The following is an 18594-nucleotide window of genomic DNA, read 5'->3' as shown; positions in this document are numbered from 1 at the left end:
TTAGTTCATTGATTAAGCACATTCAAAGCTTATTGTGGCAGCTGCCAGTGATGAAAAACTTGAGTATTCACAATGTAGCCATTATGTAATGTTGCCTGTTAATATAAAAATGCTTTTATACCTCAAATAATACTGAAAGAGTAAAAAACATGAAAGCCCTTGATGAGGCTTTGTGATTGCACTTGCTATTCTAGATAAATGCAAGAAACTGAACACCCCACAGCTGCTTGCTTTTGCACAAGTAATGAACACAGCTCAAAATTTGTTCTCGGGTTGACCCAGGAGCACTATAGTGCATTAGTACCTTACCTCCAGGACAGGTTTTCTGATGAAGTCTAGACTTGAAAGAAGCACTTTAATAAAGATATATTCATTGCTTCCACATGGGATGAATCAGGGTGATAACTGGTTATTTCAATTTGATAGACAGCACAAAACATATTCCAAAGAACTTAGGAGATTTGCTTTCTGCTGAGCATAGTAAGTTCTCTGTAAATATTAGTTGTCCCTGATTAGTTCCTTTCTTCTTGGTCCAGGAGAACTACCATCTATGGGAAACCTGCTCCTTTGCAAGGACTGTGTTGGGTGCTTTATAAATGGTCCTTTCAATGGTGTCATTTTACTGATAACTCTGTACAAGATGACTTGCTTGAGGGCACAGAACCAGTGAGCAAAGCAGACAGGATTCAGATCATATTCTGTCTGATAGAAAAGCTTGTGTACTTTCAACAGCACCATACTGGAAAAGAATGGTCCAAGGTTGAGGGAAAGGTGGGCGTTTTACCGTTGCTATTTATCTGTCAGATTATTATATCAGAAAGTGTTTTATTCTGTTTACCCATATATGTTTATTTACTTTCAAAACGTGTTACTAGTTTTTAGAGAATAGTATTCATGACAACTTGATTTCATGGATCTTTGGTATGATCATTAAAATTACTATTATTGACTAGGCATGGTGGCTTATACCTGTAATCCCAGTGCTTTGGGAGGATGAGGCAGAAGGATCACTTGAGCCCAAGGGTTCAAGACCAGCATGGGCAACATAGTGAGACCTCATATTTACAAAACAATTTTTTTTAATTAGCTTGGTGCGGTCACATGCACCTGTAGTCCCAGCTACTCGGAGACTAAGGTGGGAAGATCCCTTGAGCCCAGGAGTTTGAGGCAGCAGTGAGCTATCATGCAGCCACTGCACTCCAGCCTGAGCCACAAAGTGAGACCCTGTCTCTTTAAAAAAAAAAAAAAATTATAGAATTGTTATAATGTACTTAAAATTGCATTAAGAGATGATTCAGTTCTTAGGAACACATTTTGTCCACACATGAAGTATTACTCAAAATATGGTTCTGGCCCGGGGTCTGATAAACAAAGTCAGTCAACTGTGTATTGAAGGAAATGGCCCTCCATCAGCCTTTGTTCAGCTAATGTAGAAACTGACAAAGGCAGATGGATATTCACTGCCAGCAGATAAGTTTACTTCTGTGAACAGTGCATGCTAAGGCTTGATTATTGCAGTGTTCGTGCTTGTCTCAGAGGTATCGAGCACCCTAGTAACACTTCACATCCAAAAATCATTGAGTTCTGTGGATAAAGGGCATAATTTAGTGCCTTGCTGTAACCACTTCATAACTGGTAATTATTAGTGTTATTATTGTGTGTATGTAAGTGAGTTTGCTGGATTCATACCCTAAGCTACATGAAAGGAACTTCAGGTCAGCAGATAAGCAGAATTACAGGTGGGTGTGCATGTATATTGGAGGCATGCTGAGAATAGATATTTAGGAATTCATCTGTGGAAGTTAGAGAAGAAAACAAATACGTATTACCAATCACCCCCTAGGGAAGATACCTATGGAGTGGCACCCTTTCGGAACAAGAGTGAGCAGAGGGCCCGCAATGGGAGAGGGCCTGCCTTATTCTGAGCACCTGAAATTATCTACTTTTTTTTTTTTCTGGAATCTAAAAATTTGCTGGAAAGGGGATCAGGGACCAGATCATAAATGATCTGATATCTCACCCAAAGTGCTTAAGCTTTGAGAAACAAGCATTGGAAGAACCCTGAAACAGTTTTAGATTATGGTCAGCTTTGTTCTTAAGAGCTTAACCCTGGAAATATTTGAGTGGATATATTTGCTTTCTAGATCTCTCCCTGAATCCCTCCTATGGGCTGCTTTGGAGAAGTCTGTAGGTTGAAAGCCTTCCTTTCAATCTTCAACAAGAATTTCATTAGGGAGCTAACCCCTTGTGTGGCCCTGTATGTGTTCCGTATGTGCCTTTGACAGTGTAAGCTCTGGATTCCTTCGGGTTCTCACAGAGGAGAACATACGTTTTACCCTTGTGAGAAAAATCACTCATAAGCTGCCCTTGACATTTTATTTCATTTTTTGGAACTAGGAAATGTGCCATGGTCAGTGGGTCAGAGCTTCACGCAGTCCCCGTGGGACTTTATGAGGAAGAATAAGGCAGAGCACATCACTGTGCTTTTGTCAGGTAAGGATGTCCCTAACTAAGGTAACGTTTAAAGAGTGTTTGCTTCATGGCTGCCTCAGAGCACCAGTTCTTAAATCTTCAAGTTTCATCCCATGTCTTCTAGCCACGCACATGTGACTTCCACCACTAGGTAATTAGATGTTTTTTGAAATGTTTGATTAAGGGGAGGAAAATTCAAAAGCTATGTTCTTGACACCCATGGTGATGTCTGTCTGGATCATTGATTCCTGTCATTCTGATTGCATCACTCATTGGAAATAAACCAGAGGCCAAACTGGCATGCTGAGAAGAGAGTGACAGAGACTGTGTTAAAAGAGAAATGTCTTTTTTTATTGTGCCTAATAATGCTTAATATGATTATTAAACTGGTACAGGCTGATGTTTAGTGGGCACCTACTATGTACTAGACCCTGTTGTTTATAGCATAAGTATCAAATCATTTAATTCTCATAACCCAATGAGGTACGCATTTCTGCTTATCCCTATTTTATATCCAAGGAAATGGAGGCTCTGAGAGATTGATATTCTTGCCTAAGGTCATGCTACTGCTACGTGGTATAGGAATACTCAATTTCTCAGCCCTTGATGCTAAACAGCTATGGAGTTCATCATGTATTTCCCATACTTGGGAATGGAGTCTGAAAATTCAATCTTAATTAATAAATATTTATTTTATTACTTGAACTGGACTTATTGAAGTTTAAAGAAAAGTGTAAGGCCACCCCAGAAAATTGCTTTAGGCCCAAACAATGTATTGAGAGAATGGCAGAACTTGGGGGGAGGGGTGGCAGAGTATCGCCAGTCGACCTAATGCAGGCCAAGGCCAAAGCTTTCTGAGATTGCAATGATCTATGATAACTTTTACTTATGAACTGTAAAACATTGAGCCCAGCAATCAGCAGATACTGGGCACAGTGTTGGGACTGGGATCTGGAGGCCCTGGCTGTGGTTGCTGGGAGGTAGGCGGGCATCCCAGGGGGTGGGGGAAGGAGCAGCTGGGAGCTCTCGGGAGGTCAGGAGCAGTGGCAGTTTATCAGCCAGAACAAAGTGTGACAATATTTTCACAACAGAAAGGCACATTGGTGCCTCCTGGCCAAATGTCAGCTCTGCCTACATAAGTCAAAAAACACACTTCTCTTTTATGATAGATTCTGTTGTATTTTGATCATTTATATTTAATAAAGGAGTGCCCATTTTTCTTCTTTATCTGTCCTTTCCTACAGGTCCTCAAGAAGGCTGCCTCAGTAGTGTGACTTATGCCTCCATGATCCCTCTCCAGATGATGCAGAACTACCTCAGGCTGGTAGGTGCACACTGTTGAGTGGAGGCCTGTGTTTCCCATCCCTGCCACTGGAAAACTGGGTGGCCCGTTTTGATGTTTAAAGGAGGAGTGCAAGCCCTCCAAACCCGCCCTGTGCTCTGACACCATTGCCTTCCCCACCAGCCCCCTCCCTGTCAGCCTGCCAAATACATAGTCTGGATGTCTGTCACTGTCATCCGGGTATCTATTGCCTGGATCCAGAGGCCACCTGTGACCTGTGAAGTGTTATAATTTGGGCAGGAGCAGGTTGTCTTCCTTTAACAAGGACTTGATGTCAAGTAAATGATGATCAGTATGGAAGGGAATGACCACAAATATTAAGATGTCTTACTATAAACTTTTATGACTTAAAATTGAGTAAAGATGCTAGCATTAGTGAGAACGTTAATTTGGCCACTTTAACAGAAACCAAATAATTACAGCTTAAACGGGATAGAAGTTTATTTTTCTCAAACATGTAAGTCCCAGCAGGTGAGAGGCCTGGGGAGGGAGAAGTGGCAGGGTGACCTCCCCAGGATCTCAGCACCCTTTCTCCCTGTTCCACTCTTCCCTGGGATGTTGTTTGTGTTGCTGGGTCAAAGGTAGTCACCACTTCCACTCCCACTTCCTAGCTGGAAGGAGACAGCCTGGAGGGCAAGCCTTTCCTTTCAGGGGAGTTGCACGTGTCATTCCTGCCCACATCCCATTCAACAGAACTTAAGACACCTGTCGCTGCCTAGCTGGGAAGTGGAACCTTTTCCTGGGCAATCGTGCACCCACCTAAAACCAGGTGGTCTATTACTGAAAGGAAGAAGAAGAATATGATCATCAAAAGAAAGTAGCAAATTATAAATGTAAAATGGATAAATGTAATGCTTTGCATTCATTACATACTTATTACATGCCATGCAATATGCCAAGTGCTGTTATGATTTATTTTATTTATCCTTCAAAACATCCCTATGAGATAATTTCATCCATTTTATACATGGAGAAACTGAACAGAGAGAGGTAAAATGCTCAAAGTCATACATCTAATAAGTGATGAAACCAGAATTGTGCAAGTCTCTGATGTGTACGAGATCTATCTAAAACTAATACTACCGGTATAAAACATCAAAAAATAATTTTGCTTGCTGCCTTAATTTAGATGACCTTTTTAAATAAATGAGTTGAAATTATGACCCTTGACAAAAGTTGTTTCCATAGACTGTGAATTGATGCCTTTGTTTTCACTCCTTATGAAAAGAAGTATTCAAAACCATTCCATTGATCATTTAGCCAGGCTCAAAGTTAGGATTAACTGTGGCTGTACCAGCAGCCCCAGTAGCAGAGAAACATTCAAAGCCTCACAATGTGGAAAAGGTGGATTCTCCTGAATCTGATACTTTGACTTCTTTGCTTTACTCTTTGTCCCCCTTCCTAAAAGCATCAAAGTATGCCTGTGATAGGAAGGAGATCTATATCATTACTTGGTTTACATGAAGGTGGAAGGGTGTGATCAACTGGTTTTCAGGAATGTTAGCCTCAGGCTTTCTGTAGAATCAGCTGGTAGAACCACTCCCTCCTCTCCTCTTCCCCATTCTCAGCTTCTCCATACAAGGCAAGGTTCTGACCCAGGGCTTTTCCTTCATCAATTAAGATGATAAAACATAACTGCAAATTAGCATTGACTAGCAAATCTGGAAAATGAAATGTCTGCTAGTCACATTATATGTAAAATATTCCAAGTACACTTATATGTGTGCCCCCTTTTACATAAGACATAGTTTTACTACCAGTTAACAGCAAATCAGAGACCAAACCCTGTTGTTAATTCTGTTCTGAATTCAGTGAGTGTACATAAAAGGCTTTTTTAATCCAACGATTAACTCTTGAATGAATACAATAAAAATGTATCACTTATTTCAGCAGTCACTGCAAAATTTAAAGTGACTGAGACAACAATATATCATAGTGGTTGTGAATGTTTTCTCTTCCATAAACAATTATAAGCCCCTTAAGAGCATAGGCCCTGTGTTATGCATTTTTGTGTCCTGTTATTTCCATTGTTTCACAGCTGTTTATTGAGAGCCTCTTAAATGCAGGTAATGCTTTAGAAACTGAGGATAGAGCCCTGGCCTTATAGAGTTTGCCTTCTAGTGGTAAGGAAGGCAGATTTTAAAAAAATCAAATGAATAAATGCATATGTAATGTGATGACCAGCACTAACACAAGTGTGAGGTAAAATAAAGCAGACAAGGAGATAAAGAGTGGGTGGAAGCGGAGGCAGAAAGCACTATTTTTAGATGGAGTTATCAGGAAAGATCTTACTATAGTGACATTTGGACTGAAAAACAAATGAAGTGAAGGGAGTCACCTTGTGGAGGGTGTTTGAGGTACAGGGAACCACAGATACAAATGTATCTAGGTTGACAGTGAAGTCTGGGAAATGATCAGAAACTAGATCATGCAGGAATATGGCAAAAAATTTTAATTTTACTCCAAGTGGATAGGAAGCCACTGGGGAAATTTGAGCCAGAGAATGGCATAGCTTCCCAGTTCCACAAATAACTACAGGCACATTGATGTGTGTTGAATTGTTGGAAATCTGTACAGTAGATATACAAATGTAGTAATAGTTGACTTTGTTTACCTTCAACTTTTATCTTATGTTCCGGGGTACTTGTGCAGGTTTATTAAATAAACATGTGCGATGGTGATTTGCTACACAGATCATCCTATCACCTAGGTATTAAGCCCAGCATCAATTAGCGATTCTTCCTGATGCTCTCCCTCCCCGCAACCCCCACTGTGAGAGGCCCCAGTGTGTGTTGTTCCTCCCACTCCACCATGTGTTCATGTGTTCTCATCATTCAGCTCCCACTTATAAGTGAGAACATGGAGTGTTTGGTTTTCTGTTGCTGCATTAGTTTGCAGAGGATTATGGCTTCCAGCTCCATTCATGTCCCTGCAAAGAACATGATCTCATTCCTTTCTATCGTTGCTTAGTATTCCTTGGTGTGTATGTACCACATTTTCTTTATCCAGTCTATCATTGATGGGCATTTAGATTGATTCCATGCCTTTGCTATTATCCATAGTCCTGCAGCGAACATACGTATGCATGTATCTTTATAATAGAAGGATTTATATTCCTTTGGGTGTATACCCAGTAATGGGATTGCTGGGTCAAATGATATTTCTGCCTCTAAAAATAAATGACGATTTGTGACACTCTCCCACAGTGATTGGACTAATTTACACTTCCACCTACAGTGTAAAAGCGTTCCTTTTTTCCCACAACCTTGCCAGCATCTGTTGCCTCTGGACTTTTTAATAATCACCACTGTGACTGGCGTGAGATGGTATCTCATTGTGGTTTTGATTTGCATTTCTCTAATGATCAGTGATGTTGAGCTTTTTTTCATGTGTTTGTTGACCACATGCATGTCCTTTTGAGAATTGTCTCTTCGTGTCCTTTGCCCACTTTTTAATGGGTTTGTTTGTTTTCTTGTAAATTTGTTTAAGTTCCTTGTAGACTCTGGGTATGAGACCTTTGTCAGATGGATAGATTGCAAAAATGTTATCCCGTCCTGTAGGTTGTCTGTTCACTCTGATGATAGTTGCTTTTGAATAGTTAACTTTTTATTGAGCATTTATTATACACCAACCTCTGTTCTAAATATATGGATAATCTCATTTTATCTTTCTGTGAGATAGATACCCCATACAAGTTACATTTTACAGGTAAATAAACAAAGACTCAAAGTAATTTACCCAGCATCTCCAGCAATTAAATGGTGAGACCCACGGAGTTGAAACTAGCCTTTCTGCCTACTCATGCATGTAATCATAGTTTATTAGCCTAGGTTATTAGCCTATTGATTAAGCATTGCAGTACCAGTCATTACTATTTATGCAAATATCTAAAATGCATGTGTTAAAACCCTTATGCAGAAAACCACATGTAGTGAAGACTTTAGATCAGGATTCTGTTTCTGTTTCTGTTTTTTAAAACGATGTTATTTTTAAATACTTTTGTTGTTAAAAATAATACAAGTACATTTTAAATCTCCACCCTTGATTTAATAGAGGAAATATTCAACCCAATTGAGTTTTGAATCGCTAGTAATTTATTGTAATTGTTGAATTTTTTGCATTAACTTAAACATTTCTCTTAACCATAAGTTGCAATTTTTTGTTAGGTTATTTGAAACCTCGTATTATAATAATTCAGTGACTATGAATAATTATTACATTAGAAAAAATGCTGGAGTTCCATCATCTTGATCTGAGTGCTCCTTTAAAATTAGGACTCTGAATGTCCTGGATGGGATCCTTGACAGATTCTTCTACCTGTTTTTCATTCACTCCAAAATGTGCCGTGCCAGTCATTGAGAATCATCACTAGGAGAGCCTAGTTATTCTCCATCCATTCCCAAAATAAATTCGCTACTTTCCCATAAAAATAAGGTTGTAAGTGATGGTTATGTGTCTAAGACATCCCACAACCCTGGTAGCAGAGGGCCAGCTCTAGCCTGATCTTTCTCAGGGAAGGGAGGAGCAAGCCTGGGTGAGGTCCAGTGAAAGTGGGAAGCAGCTGGTTGCGTGATATGAGGAAGAGGTGGCTCTGCCACCAGTGGAACATTTGGCTTCCATGGCAATAGTGGAAGAGGATCCTGGGCAGTAAGTGTCAGCCCAGAAAAGGTCTAAAGCAGAAAAACTTCATGAATTCCAGAGCTGGCTGACAAGGGAGCAGTTATGTCTAAAAGTTCCATCTTATAGTTTTATGTTTTTGAAATAGCTGTAATACCCAAATTATTATATCTGTATCAATAAATGGGGACCTGTCTATATTTGAAGTTAGTAACCAAGTCTGCTATGTATGTGAACTGTAATTTCTCTTAGATTCCTATTACTCTTATACCTATTCTTTAAAAGGGACTTCAGCAAATGATTAAAATGCTCTGTACCATGAAGAATTCCAGTTTTTTGTATTCCAAATGCTGGATGTACCAATATTGTTTGAGGAAATTTTATGTTAATGAATAGACCGTAATTGTGTCATCAGTGGCTCTAAAGTCACAAGTAAATTAGTTATGTAAAATCAGGTGTCAGATGTGGGTAGAATGAAATTTGTAGCTATAGAGCATGTGATTTTAACAATCCCAATTTTATTGGCTCTATAGTGCCCTTTTATTTTTCTTTTCTGTTTAGTCAGCACAAGCTGGCCTAGAACTGTCTCTGGACAGAAGCTGCTTTTCCTCGGACTATGTATGACAAGTGAAACTCCAAACAAAACTTAGGATTTATTGCTTTAAAATGCCACAGCTCTGCAAACACATTACAGGTGCCACATCAACAGTAGTGGAGATCACAGCTCTTCTGGTAAACCCCATTCTGCAGGAAAGCATTGTGGAGGGAAAAAAATAGAGATGCATGGTCTATTGTTGAGGTCACTTGTTTCCATTTAATCCAGAATCTGTTTGGCTCACAAAGCACTAATTGACATGTGATGAGCTTCCTGAATAGTCTGTGAAGACACAAGAATAAAAGGGATTGGTACCAATTGTGATAATGAGGCCAGTGTCCCTTTACCAATAAGCAGAAATGTCACACTATAAATGTGCACTTAGGGTATAATTCTGATAACTACAATTAAGACTGTAATTTTAAAAGTTTTGTTTGATCTTGTTCAAAGAACAGATCTCCTTTCAATACAATTAGAATATTTATACCCCTCTTTCCCCAAAAACTCTGCCTGTGTATCTATCTTTAGAGCCCTCTGCTGGAAGCATGGAGTATATATATTCATTATACCCAAGATTTTGATATTTGGAGAAATATAATATAACTTCAAAACAATATGTAATGTCTTAGCAAAGCTTTGCATGTTCGCCCCGGTTCTGATAGAGTAACAGGTTCCCAGTAACTGAGCTATTTTTGTTGTTGTTCAGAATTTAAATGGTAATCAACGCGACTATATCATTTGATAACAGAATACCATTTACAAAAAATTGGTAATACCTGAAATGAAGAGAAACCTACTAATGAAATGCATGCATTAAAATGTATGAATGATCTGGAAATATATCCATTTGTTTTTCTCTTTACCTACCTAATTCACTTATTTATTTATATTTCTACTTTATCCCGTGAAGGACTTTAGACTATGTAAATGCAAAGGGCTTACTTCTGGTGAATGGCCTTTTCAATGAAATTTTAAATTGAATGTTTCCTGCATGTGTTTGTAAAAACCTACAGTCTGAGAACAAATGAAGTGTTGAAACTAAAGACAGCTCCTTTATGAAACTGGGTCTCTTTATGTTATTTGATTCCAAAATCAATCTTAAGAAAGTCTAGGCAGTTTGACAGAGTGGCCATAATGAATAGAGCACTCTTGTTTTCAGAAGTGAGACAAGATTAAATAGCCACGCTAGCTGAAAAATCTCAGGGGTAAATCTTGAAAATCTTTAGCCTGTTTATTTTCAGTATATCTTAAAACTCGGTATTCTGATTCACTGGTGTGAAACAATCCATGACTTGTGAAAAAAATTCTACCCAATAAATCATAGCAATTTGGGATTAATTTAGAAAGCTCAAGAGCTCTGGTTTAAAATTGCACCTGGCTAGCAAATTGTGTACCTAATACACAATTTCCCACTAAAGTACTTTTGAAAATTGGCAAAACCTCACAGTCACAGAAAAATAGAACTGAGGTCTCTCTTCAGCAAGAATCTGGAAGCATTTTCTATTCTCGTTAAGAGTAATAGAGTATTAGGCCCACTTATGTGAGGCCTACCTGAAATTAGGCAGGAAATCATTATCATCCTTCCCCTACCATCTTCCTGGTGGTTAAAAAAAAAAGATTTATACCAGTTAGAAAATTGGGCATTTATCCTTTACTGCATAGTCTCTGCTTTTTGCAGCACTATGATATTCTCCTCCACTCCCAGGAGGCCTTTCCACATCCGTCTGAAGACTGCGGGTCCCAGAAATACCTGGACAAAAAGTTGGTGGGGATTAGTGAAACTGTGCTACAGCCTAGGAGGTGGATTCTCCATAAGCACTCAGCAGGGATGGAGACAGGAGCTGCTGGGCTGCGGCGCTTCCTGGGACTGTGGTTTATCCTCATGCATTATCTGCTGTGTTGGACAGCAGGAGTTCATTCCACTGCAGCCGTTGCTAGACCCAGGAGTTTAACCAGCAATTGCAGACACCAAGTTTTCATCCACCCACTGACCCAAGAAGGAGATTCAGCCACCCAATTTGTGGACAGTGAGTGAAGCCAGTGGTGGTCTACACATCCTGCTTTCCTGCAAAATTCTTCCTCTGGTTTCATAGCACATAAAGAAATAATAACAAAATAACCGTATACCTATAGAAGAATACTGCAGATCAGTTTTCAGTCTGCAAACTCAGGGAAGAACACACCCTTAAAATTATTTGCTAGTGTCTTAGTCCATTCAGGCTGCTGAAACAAAATATCATAGACTGGGTGGCTTATAAACAACAGAAATGTATTTCTCACAGTCCAGGGTATGGAAAGTTCAAGATCAGGGTGCCAGCAGATTCAGTGTCTGGTGAGGGCCTGTTTCCTAGTTCATAGATGGCACCTTCTCACTCAATCCTCAAGTGGTGGAAGGGGCAAGGGGTTCCCCTTAGCCTCATTTATAAGGGCACTAATCCCTCCTCACAACCCCAACTCCTAATATGATCACCTTGGGGGTTAGAATTTCAACATATGAATTGAGGCCAGGGGAAGCAACACAAACATTTTGACCACAGCAACTAGGAAAAACAGAAAAAGTTGGGAAAATTATGTTCTTTGTCTACAGAATGCAAGGTGGTAGACTATGAAAGCAGAGCAAGAAAGTCGTAGTAGAGTCTGGGCTTAGATTACAAGGAAAAGTTTAGGAGATGGATGAGGTAAGGAACTATAAGAACAATTGAAAATGCAATGGCATAAAGTTGCATTTGACTGTAGAGAATAGAAGTGAGATCGTGAATATTCTTTTGTGTGTTGTGCAAGACTAACTTGAGGAGCTCTCTCAATGCAAAGAGGACAGAGCTATAGCGGTGAGGTGAGATGACATACTCGCAGAAAACAGAGAACTTAAGCATTATAGGTGTTCATTATAAAGAGAACTAGAAGAGGAGAAATTACCAAAAAATTGGGGAAAAGTTTCCTAATCCAAAAAAGTTCTGACTATGCATATCAAAAGGACTTACCATGTTCCATTTAAGATTGGGAGAAAGAGGCTATAACTAGACATATCTGGGCAATATTTTTTAATGACAGGTACAATCTGTATATCGCCCAGGCTTCCCCATCTCATAAGTATAAATGGAAATGTATTATTCTTCAATAATTATTTATTATTTAATAATAATGTACCCCTGCAGACTTGTGGCCCCACTGCCTTACTGCTGCCTAGAGGCAGAACCTCAGCAGCACTTTCTAGGGTATTCTTTCCTGTGCCTCTAGGGAAGTTCCTGCTCCAGGTTTGGTCCTTGCCTGCACCTCTACCATAAGCCTTTTATTGAAGGCATACTAATCATTGAATAGTATTCCAACTCAGAGAATATTACTGGAGGCTACCAGACATGGTGTCTTTCAGAGCCTAAAACCCAGTCCCAAGCCCAACATCAAGGAGACCCTTACAGGATCACCGCCCCCTTAGCGCATGGTCTGACTCCTGGTGGTCATGCCTGGCTTTCCTCCACTTCCCAGAAGTGCTCACCAACTTTCCTTAGTCTCCTTACAGGCTAAACCTCATGTCTTTTTTTTTTTTTTTTCCTTGAGACAGAATCTCGCTCTATTGCCCAGGCTGGGGTGCAGTGGCATGATCTTGGCTCACTGCAACCTCTACCTCCCAGGTTCAAGCGATTCTCTTGCCTCAGCCTCCCAAGTAGCTGGTATTACAGGCGCCTACCACCACACCTGGCTAATTTTTGTATTTTTAGTGGAGATGGGGTTTCACCATATTTGCCAGGCTAGTCTCAAACTCCTGACCTCAAGTGATCTGCCTTCCTTGGCCTCCCAAAGTGCTGGGATAAAAGGCATGAGCCACCACGCCCGGCCCAAAACTCAAGTCTTAAAGGCCCCAGGTAAGGAAAAAGTTACCTCATCTCTTATGCTAAGAACTTTTCTTCAAGCCTTCCTTTTATATCCCACAATCTGCCTCCCTGTAATGATGGACTGGAGCATATTTACTATCTTCCCAGAAGTCCATCCCAGCTACCATAAAGGATGGGCCTTTTCCTGTGACCTCAAAGGGACAACCATGTCAGAGTACAAGAGAGAGACAACACGGAGATATACACACACGTTCTTACATTGTCCTGTTCTAGATTATAGAGAAAAACAAACTCAAAACTCCCATTAAGTCTGGGTGGCTCAGTCTTCACATGTGAGCAATATCAGTTGTATCAGTTAGGTTGGAGCTTCACCTGTCCAAGTCCTTTCCTGCAAGATCTTGCTGCAAGACCTGCTTTCCATTAAGAAAGCTTCTCCCAAGCCTGTGTGCTGGGCGGGGGCAGGGGTGTCCGCCCTCGAATGACAGAAGTGGGAGGCTGACTTTCCTCTCCACATTTTTCTCAAGACATCGCTGCCTTTGCCCTGTGTAGATGATCATTGTCTTTCCATCGAAGTGCTTGCTGAATCTCCATGTTCTCGGGCGAGGTATCCTTATACACGAGGATAAAGGTTAAAAAAAAATCCATAAGCATCCAGGCAGGAGAATTTCTTTTTGACAAAGCAAATGTGATCCATCTCTACCTAGATTTCTTTAAAACACTCAATTCCAGAATGGAATAATATATAAAGTTGATCTGAGTTTTATACTCATCAAAACATCTTTTACGGTCAACACAAAGACATTCTCTGATATATAACAGCTATAAGATTACACTCACATACCCATCTTTTAAACACACACACACATACACACACACACACACACACACACACAGCCACTATGCAAAGAAAAAACTGGAAGGAAACAAAAATATTTACGGTGACTGTGGGTGCTGACACTCAGTAATTTTTTATTCTTCTTTATATTTACCAAAATTTCCATAATGAAATGCATTACTGTTTTAACCACTATAAAGCTAAATAAGCATTGACAAAATTCCACATAAAGAACATCTGCAAAGGATAATATAGGAAAAGTTACAGAATTTCTGGAAGGGACAAAATGAACTTGGAACTGTGTTTCTCAGCTACCCTGCTGACCCTCGCTGTAGAAAATAGAGGGAAAAAAATGTGTTTTTTTATAAAGTGTCAGCTCTTGCTAAGTACCCTTTGCCCATGTTTCACATTCAAATGAGAGTACACGTGTCCAGTGAAAAAAGCTAACCTCTAAAATATTGTTTTTAATCTTTTGAAAGTACGAGGACAATCAAAAAAGAATTCCACACTTGTGTACCACTTTTTTTCTCTTCCCAACTTAGCATCTTCACCCTAGGTCTCTTCTTGGTTTGTTAATAGGTTGAGCAATATCATAATGTCATTTTCCACGGCCCAGAAGGAAGCTTGCAAGACTACATAGTACATCAGCTTGCCCTCTGCCTGAAGGTATTGGTTACTTGTCTACCATCTCCTTTTCTTTGAAAATTGGCAAGTGCGTAGAACTAATCACCCAATTTTCTTATCACAGCACAGACAAATGGCTGCGGGATTCTCCTGTGAAATAGTGAGAGCTGAAGTCGATGCTGGCTTTTCCAAGGAACAGCTGCTAGACCTATTCATCAGTAGCGGTAAGAACATTTCAGCAAATTGACTGTGATAACCTAAAGGCGGGCTCTTCAATGATGCCATTACAAGGAAATACACTGTGTTGCTTGGGGATACATTTAAGATAACTTTAATTATTCAGCAGCTGTGGGATAAACACTTGCACAGATTATCTTCATGTGCATATTGTTGCATTTGTTGAGCATCCTGCATTTTTTTCTTCTTTTTGTTATCTTTTGTTATGAATCATTAATTGTTGCTAACATACTGTCTTACTGGCACTAGTGGTATACCAAGGGAGGAGGTGGTAGGAGCAGTTCACCCTAGCTGGACTAGGTATCACATCTTTGATGCTGTTTAGAATTGCCGGAGCATGGTGGTGATACATAGCAGATCAATTTTTTAGTAAATTTGATTAGTCATAAATTCTCTACAACCAATACATCCCTTAGTGCTGCACCTGGGGCCAACCACTTTCTCTACCTCACTCTTGCTATGCCATTGACCGGCACTTAGTGAAATATATCACATGCACTAATTAACTCATTCAGTCTCCACAACAGCCCTGTGCAAGTAGGTAGCATTATTTCTACTTTCAAAGGTGGGGAAAGGGTCACAGAAAGGTCCAATAATTTGCTACAGCTATGTAGTAGCAGCACCAGGATCAAACATGTTTATTAATGTAATGTTATTAATGAGTTTTCAATCTTAGGCTCCAGGGTCTAGCACCCCACGCTTCATCACGGGTGGAATTAGCATTACCCTGCATTGCATACTGTAGAATAGCATAAATAGTGACTCTGACACAAAACTGAAATGGACCAGGCTTTAGTCTCCTAGGGCTCAAAGCCACAGAGACCCCTGGGGAAGGGGCAAAGGAAGCAGTTGTAAGATTGGAGGATAGGTTGAAATGCAAATTCAAAATCTCTTTATTGGGGAGGGGTGTTTATCTTGTGGCCAGGGCAAATGTAGCCCAGGCTTAGGACGATAGAAATTACCTGTGCTTTTTTTTTTTTTTTTTTTTTTTTAAGACAGGGTCACTATGTCACCCACGGTAGAGAGTGCAGTAGCGTGATCTCAGCTCACTGCAGCCTTGATTTCTGGGGCACAAGCTAACCTTCCACCTCAGCCTCCTGAGTAGGTAGGACTATAGGCATGCGCCAGCGCTTCCAGCTAATTCGTGTGTGTGTGTATTTTTTGTAGAGAAAGAATGTACCATGTTGCTCAGGCTGGTCTTGAACTCCTGAGCTCAAACAATCTGCCTACCTTGGGTCTCCCAAAGTGCTGGGATTACAGGCGTGAGCCACCGTGCCTAGCCAGCACTTTCTAAGGCAACAGATGAATAGATAAAGAAAATATGGTACATTTACACAATGGAGCACTATTCGGCCATAAAAAAGAATGAGATCCTGTCATTTGCAACAACACGGATGGAACTGGAGATCATTATGTTGCATGAAATAAGCCAGGCACAGAAAGACAAACATCACAGGTTCTTCATTGTTTGAGGGATCTGAAAATCAAAACAGTTGAATTCATGGAGATAGAGAGTAGAAGGATGGTTACCAGAGGCAGGGAAGGGTAGTTGGGGGGGTAGGTCAGGGTGGTGAATGGGTACTGAAAAAAATAGAAAAAATGAATGAGATCCATTGTTTGATAGTGACTATCGTCAGTAATAATTGTACCTATAGTCAGTAATAACTTAATTGTACATTGTAAAATAACTATAAGAATGTAATTGTTTGTAACACAAAAGATAAATGCTTGAGGGGATAAATATGCCCCATTCTTCATGATGTGACTATTTCACATCGCATGCCTGTATCAAAACACCTTATATACACACAAATATATACACCTACTATGTAGCCACAATTTTTTTAAATTTTTTAAAAAAGAAATGAAATTAAGAGGCAGGTTTAGGGAAGCACTGAGGATTTCACTGAGGATACCACAAACCTAGAAGCACATTTTAGGGGCAGGAAAATTCCAGTAGAATCTGAATATCACTGTACTACACAGGCCAGTCTTGGGCTAGAAATTAGTGACAGTTAGCTACAGAAAGCTGCTTTTTCTGATAATGTTACTAATCATAGCTAACATTTTTAAAGCTCTTACTCTGGTAGGCCCTATTCCTTTTTTGTTTCTTTTTTTTTTGAGACAGAGTCTCACTCTGTCACCAGGGCTGGAGTGCAGTGGCACCGTCTCACTGCAATCTCTGCCTCCCTGGTTCAAGCGATTCTCCTGCCTCAGCCTCCCAAGTAGCTGGGGCTACAGGCGCTCACCACCACACAAACAAATTTTTGTGTTTTTAGTAGAGATGGAGTTTCACCATGTAGGCCCTATTCTAAACACTGCATTTATTAACTCACAACTTTCTGAGGCAGATACAATCCCATCCCTGATTTATAAACATGAAAACACTTGAGATAAAAGGTTAAGTGTCCTGCCCAAAGATCCCACGGAAGAACATAAAATGGAACTCAAATCCCAGCATTCCAGCTCCTAAGCCTGACCTTAATCACTACTGGCCTTAACGCCCCAGTGCCAAAATATGTTTTTTCCCTATTATCTAACAAAAGTCTCCCACGGTTTTTCAACTTTCAGTCTCGCTTCTTCTCAAAGTAAGAAGCTAAAGTATTTTGTGCTCACCCTATGAGAGTAGCTAGCAACCACAGACTAAATTCTGCCCTAAGCTTAGAGAGCTAAGAAAACTGAAGTGCAATGAACAGGATCATGAAGGATGCAAAGGTGACCAACTCAGCATTTCTAGATCTACGGTGGGCATCTTCTGAAAAAGAGCTCCTCCTCCTAATTTCCCAGTTTGGAGAGTGGCCCGTGTCTCTTGGCTCCCACGCTGGAAACTCAGATTTCACTGGCAGGCTTGAAAACCTCAATGCCCCCAAGTAACAACAAGCCACAGGAAGAGGTGAAGCAGGCTGGGCGGGGCTGCAGGGAGAGGGAGGCATGCCCCCATCTCTAGGAGGGGCAGCAGCTCTCAGAACCAGCTCTTCGTTGCTGACAGAATTGTAGGTCCAATGTCGTCAGGTCTTGTGACTTTTAGGAGGAAGCCAGAAATCCAGGTTTTTATGTAAAAACTTTGGGGTTTTGTTCTTTCAATATTGCTAACTATTCTAATTTTTAAAAGCAAATGAGAACCGCATGGAATCCCAGGTGCTCTCATTTGTGGGCCTCTCACCCTCATCTCACAGTCCATGGTCACATCCTGCTAGTCAGGCTCAATCTGCTTTTTAAAATCCATTTCCATCAGCACCATCTTACTTTATGCCCCCCTTTCCTGGAACTCCTAGCTTTGACGTAAACGGTTTTCTGTCTCTTGTTTCTCCTCCCTGAACATTCTTCACAGGCCAGCAGACCTCTGATGAAAATCCCGGTGATTTCTGCCCCTCCCCATTCCACATCTCTCCATCGCCCAGTGCACCAGGTCGGTGCTGTTCAAGGCCTTCTATTCTGGGGCATTCATCCACCCAGGTTGCTGATCTGACCCTTTTAACATAGATACCCATGCTGCAGCAGAATAGGAGGTTTCTTCCCTATGTATCCTTTGCTTTTCCACTCTGCATGTCTTTGCTCATGCTGCAGCTTCCACTAGAATTAAGGAGTAAACACGTAAACGCCTCTCATCACACAGACACCATGGCTACCACGTGACTGGTGTGTTGCAGAGTAGTCTGTTATACACTAGTGATTAAAATAGACACAGTCTCTGCCCTTCTGGAAACTATAGAAAAAGCCGCTGTTGAAATACTTTAAGGATACCTCAAATAAAGCTTCTGTGATTCACTCCTTCTGGTAAACAGCAGTGGACTTTATTTATACTTCTGGGCCCCACCCAACTGTATGTCAAAGCAATGAGGGTATTATTTGGGGTTTTGCCTTGTCCCACACATGTTATATGATGAGCTCCTTGAAGGCTAGCACTTTAGCTTATTCTTCTCTTAGCTTGTATATAAATTGTCAATAATTATTTGTTGAAAGAGTTGGTGAATTTTCTGATGCAATAGCATAGGCAAAGAAAAAGAATTCTTAGTTCAATCAGGTGGCAACAAGTAGAAGA

General features: G+C 40.5%; 1 protein-coding gene across 11 annotated transcripts in view; it reads left to right on the top strand.

Annotated features, from left to right (window-relative positions):
* CTTNBP2 (cortactin binding protein 2) overlaps positions 1–18594 on the top strand; it is a 162836-nt gene that overhangs the window by 113168 nt on the left and 31074 nt on the right. For 9 of the 11 annotated variants that reach the window (XR_012432814.1, XM_065542501.1, XM_005550602.4 and 6 more), the window contains 4 exons: positions 2398–2493; positions 3717–3796; positions 14271–14357; positions 14440–14539. Coding sequence is in view for 8 of the 11 variants with exons in the window: in XM_065542501.1 (XP_065398573.1) it covers positions 2398–2493; positions 3717–3796; positions 14271–14357; positions 14440–14539 (363 nt within the window). In the remaining 3 variants the exon portion in view is untranslated. Of the gene's footprint in view, positions 1–536; positions 772–2397; positions 2494–3716; positions 3797–14270; positions 14358–14439; positions 14540–18594 lie in introns of all 11 variants that reach the window. The other 2 variants (XR_012432816.1, XR_012432815.1) reach the window with 1 other exon arrangement.

Source organism: Macaca fascicularis, chromosome 3 (genome assembly GCF_037993035.2).
Source record: "Macaca fascicularis isolate 582-1 chromosome 3, T2T-MFA8v1.1".
NCBI classification, from domain to species: domain Eukaryota; kingdom Metazoa; phylum Chordata; class Mammalia; order Primates; family Cercopithecidae; genus Macaca; species Macaca fascicularis.
This window is presented reverse-complemented; position numbering and strand designations above follow the sequence as displayed.